The sequence below is a fragment of the Cariama cristata genome, unplaced genomic scaffold (genome assembly GCF_000690535.1).
Source record: "Cariama cristata isolate BGI_N322 unplaced genomic scaffold, ASM69053v1 scaffold5602, whole genome shotgun sequence".
Classification (NCBI taxonomy): Eukaryota; Metazoa; Chordata; class Aves; order Cariamiformes; family Cariamidae; genus Cariama; species Cariama cristata.
This window is the reverse complement of record NW_009602003.1, coordinates 1-3,063: the sequence shown is the minus strand read 5'-3', so window position 1 is coordinate 3,063 and position 3,063 is coordinate 1. Positions and strand designations below refer to the sequence as shown.

The 3,063-nt window shown below is 41.5% G+C and overlaps 1 protein-coding gene across 2 annotated transcripts in view; it reads right to left on the bottom strand.

Annotated features, from left to right (window-relative positions):
• Positions 1-2,218, bottom strand: part of ENTPD4 (ectonucleoside triphosphate diphosphohydrolase 4) — a 7,305-nt gene extending 5,087 nt beyond the window's left edge. For both annotated transcript variants that reach the window (XM_009694539.1, XM_009694540.1), the window contains exons 1-5: positions 2,211-2,218; positions 1,741-1,938; positions 1,077-1,282; positions 398-548; positions 208-311 (exon numbers count right to left, since the gene is read on the bottom strand). In XM_009694539.1, the coding sequence (XP_009692841.1) occupies positions 208-311; positions 398-548; positions 1,077-1,282; positions 1,741-1,938; positions 2,211-2,218 (667 nt within the window). The remainder of the gene's footprint in view (positions 1-207; positions 312-397; positions 549-1,076; positions 1,283-1,740; positions 1,939-2,210) is intronic.
• Positions 2,219-3,063: the final 845 nt, after the last annotated feature.

The window sequence follows — 3,063 nt, the reverse complement described above, 5'->3', positions numbered from 1 at the left end:
ACAGATATTTTCACTGCTAATTAGAAAACAGTTAGACAAGTTGGAAGATCACAGCAGATGATTATCTCCACACTCCGTATGTTGCAACTGAGCCATAAGGTCTCTCAAACAAACCAGAATTTTAAAAAGCAACAACAACAAAAATATCCAAGTTGTACCATGAAGGTAATAAACATCTCAAAGATAATTTTTCCAACGTTAACCTACCTTCCTGTTTCCCTGAAATAACTTCTGCATGTGAGTCCGAAAACAGAAAATCAAAATGCACAGGAATATCAGTGAGCAGATCTTCAAGTATTGCCTTCTGCTGGCTGCAAAATTACATTTTGAACAGTTAAAAATAGTCAGACACACCAGGATCGCTATTCTAAGTACTAAAAATAAGACAGCCAATAACCTTTCTGGCAGAATCCTCATTCCTGCAGTACACAGAATATAAAGAGGAGTCTCTTTGTGTTTTGCACGTGGCACATGTTCAGCAGCAAAGCTCAGAAGTGGAGAAATATAATCACTGACCTTTTCGGGAGAGCTGGCAAACTCTGAAATGCCTAGTCAAACAGATAAATATGAAAGTGAAGCAATTCAAGCTTCAGGCGTTTCCTGAAAAATCTTGATAACCAACACACAGAGGAGAAACGAACAACCCAAAGCCAAACCCAGGAAATCAACTACAGAAATAAGGAAAGAAGAATGAAGCTAATACTTAATCATCCTCTAAACAACAAAAACCTGTATTAGCTACATTAACTATTTACATAATTGGTTCAAATAGCTTCACAGAAAGCCAACTATTTATTCATTAAACAAACAGAACCAAGTTAAATGACAACTGAACCGGCAACTGTCCTGGTCCACAGAGAAACCTCTCCCTCCTGCCCATCAGTGTCAGGTTTCAAGCTTTAAAGCTGGACAAAGCTCTCTGCAAACCAAACCCAAAGAAATCTGGGGGGGAGTGCCATGCTGACAACTTGCAAGTGTCCTTTACCCAGACACTTTAAATATGGGCTTTGAAAAAGCAAAGTTAGAACAGGCAACTATCTAGAAAATCGCATCTAAAATTAATTTCTTTCCAGTACCTGGTTTAATTTTCATAACCACTGGTTTTCTGTTTTTGTCCCTCATCTGTTTGATGTCCAACAGATCATGCGGATTACCATTGTGCCTTGGCCAGCAATACACAAAAATCCTAGAGCCACTGCTGCCACAGTCCACAACGATTCCATAGTTCAGATTGGGGTTGTTTGTATCTGTAGCTTCAGTGTCAGTTACTCGGGCAAGATATCTAGAAGAAAACCAGGCATTACTACGTGGCAATTAAGTTCCCTATGGAATTTTTTCTCAACATCAGACTCAAAACAGGACAACAGTTTCCATGATAGCAACCATGCAGCTTTCACTATTGTGCTGTTGCTGAAGAAGAGAGTGAAGTGCCAGCCATAAGAACCAAATTCCCAGAATAAATACCAAAAGTAATTTCCAAAAATAATTTATTATGCAATATTTTTGTGCCTATAGTTTTACAGAGCTGCTACAGATACATAAAATAAGATATTAGAAAACTGAACTATTGATAAATTAAAATCAACTTAGATAAGGAAAGCTTCATAAAAAAAGCAGGAAGTTTTACTCATACTTTTTCCTCCCCATTCACGTATTTTACAGACACAACCTGTCAGTGTTTTCTCTTTCACACCAAAACTACATTTTATTCCTTTCCACAAAACTCTTTCCAGCTCTCACCTGTGGAATCTTTTGTCCCTGTATGCACGCCCATACTTATTGCGGATGACTACCAAAGAGTAGTAAAGCAAAGAGACAGCAGCAGCAAGTATTCCTATCACGACGATCTGTCGCAAAGTGGTGTTGAGAATACGTGGACATCCCACTGGAGAGATGCTGAAGTGCCAAGAAGCAGGAAGCAAACACGAGATGCTGATCCTAAAATTCAAACAGCATAATCTGCTTTAAAAACGGACTTTATTACCAAAAAGCAGCACAACGCATTCTGAAACAAGCTAAGGACAAACAGATTCTTCATAAAATTTTTCACTCTGCTCCACTCTAGCTTTGCTTATGCTCCAGCTTGAGTGTAGTCAAGACATTACTCCCACCTTTGAATTCGTGATTAGCCGTGAATTCATGATTGGGTTCCTGGTCCTTCACTCAAAAGACATCACAATTTAATTTGACAGCTCCTTTGGGATTCTTACCTCCCCATTCTGGGATATGATCAGCAGAGGGAAAGACCAACTGGTGTTCAAACGTCAGCCGGTCACCTCAGACTGAAAAGGCACATCAACCATTCTCAAAGCCATTGCTCTTGTGTTCCTGAATTAAAAAGAAAACACAGATGATCTTCTAGACATCATTATGAAGAACACTGCCAGCGGGCCGAGGGAGGTGATCCTTCCCCTTTACTCAGCACTGGTGAGGCCGCATCTGGAGCGTGGGTCCAGTTTTGGGCTCCCCAGGACAAGAGATACATAGATCTACTGGAGCCAGGCCAGCATAGGGCCCCAAAGATGATGAAGTACTGAAGCATCTCTCACACGATAAGACACTGAAAAAGCTGGGCCTGTTTTGACTGGGGAGGAGGTGGCTCTCATCAATGCACATAAACACCTAATTGGAGAGCATAAAGAAGGAAGCGAACTCTTTTCTCAGCGGTGCCCAGTGACAGGACAAGGGGCAACAGGCACAAACTGAAACACGGGAAATTCCATTCAAACATAATAAAAAACCGTGAGGGTGGTGGGACACTGGAACAGGTTGCCCAGAGAGATTGTGCAGTCTCCATCCTCAGAGACATTCAAAGCTCAACTGGACGCAGACCGGGGCAACCCGCTCTAGCTCACCCTGCCTGAAGCACAGCTGTTCACTGCTCTGCACAGGGAGAGGAAAGAAGGGTAGGCACAGACAGCAGCACACCTGCTACACAAGGTTTGCATAAACGGAGGATCTTCAACCGCGCTACCACCTGTAAGCCAGCCCCTAAAACATAAAGACTCCAGATATAATAAAATATCAGCCACATAAAAAAAAAAAAAGAAGAAGAAAAAAAAC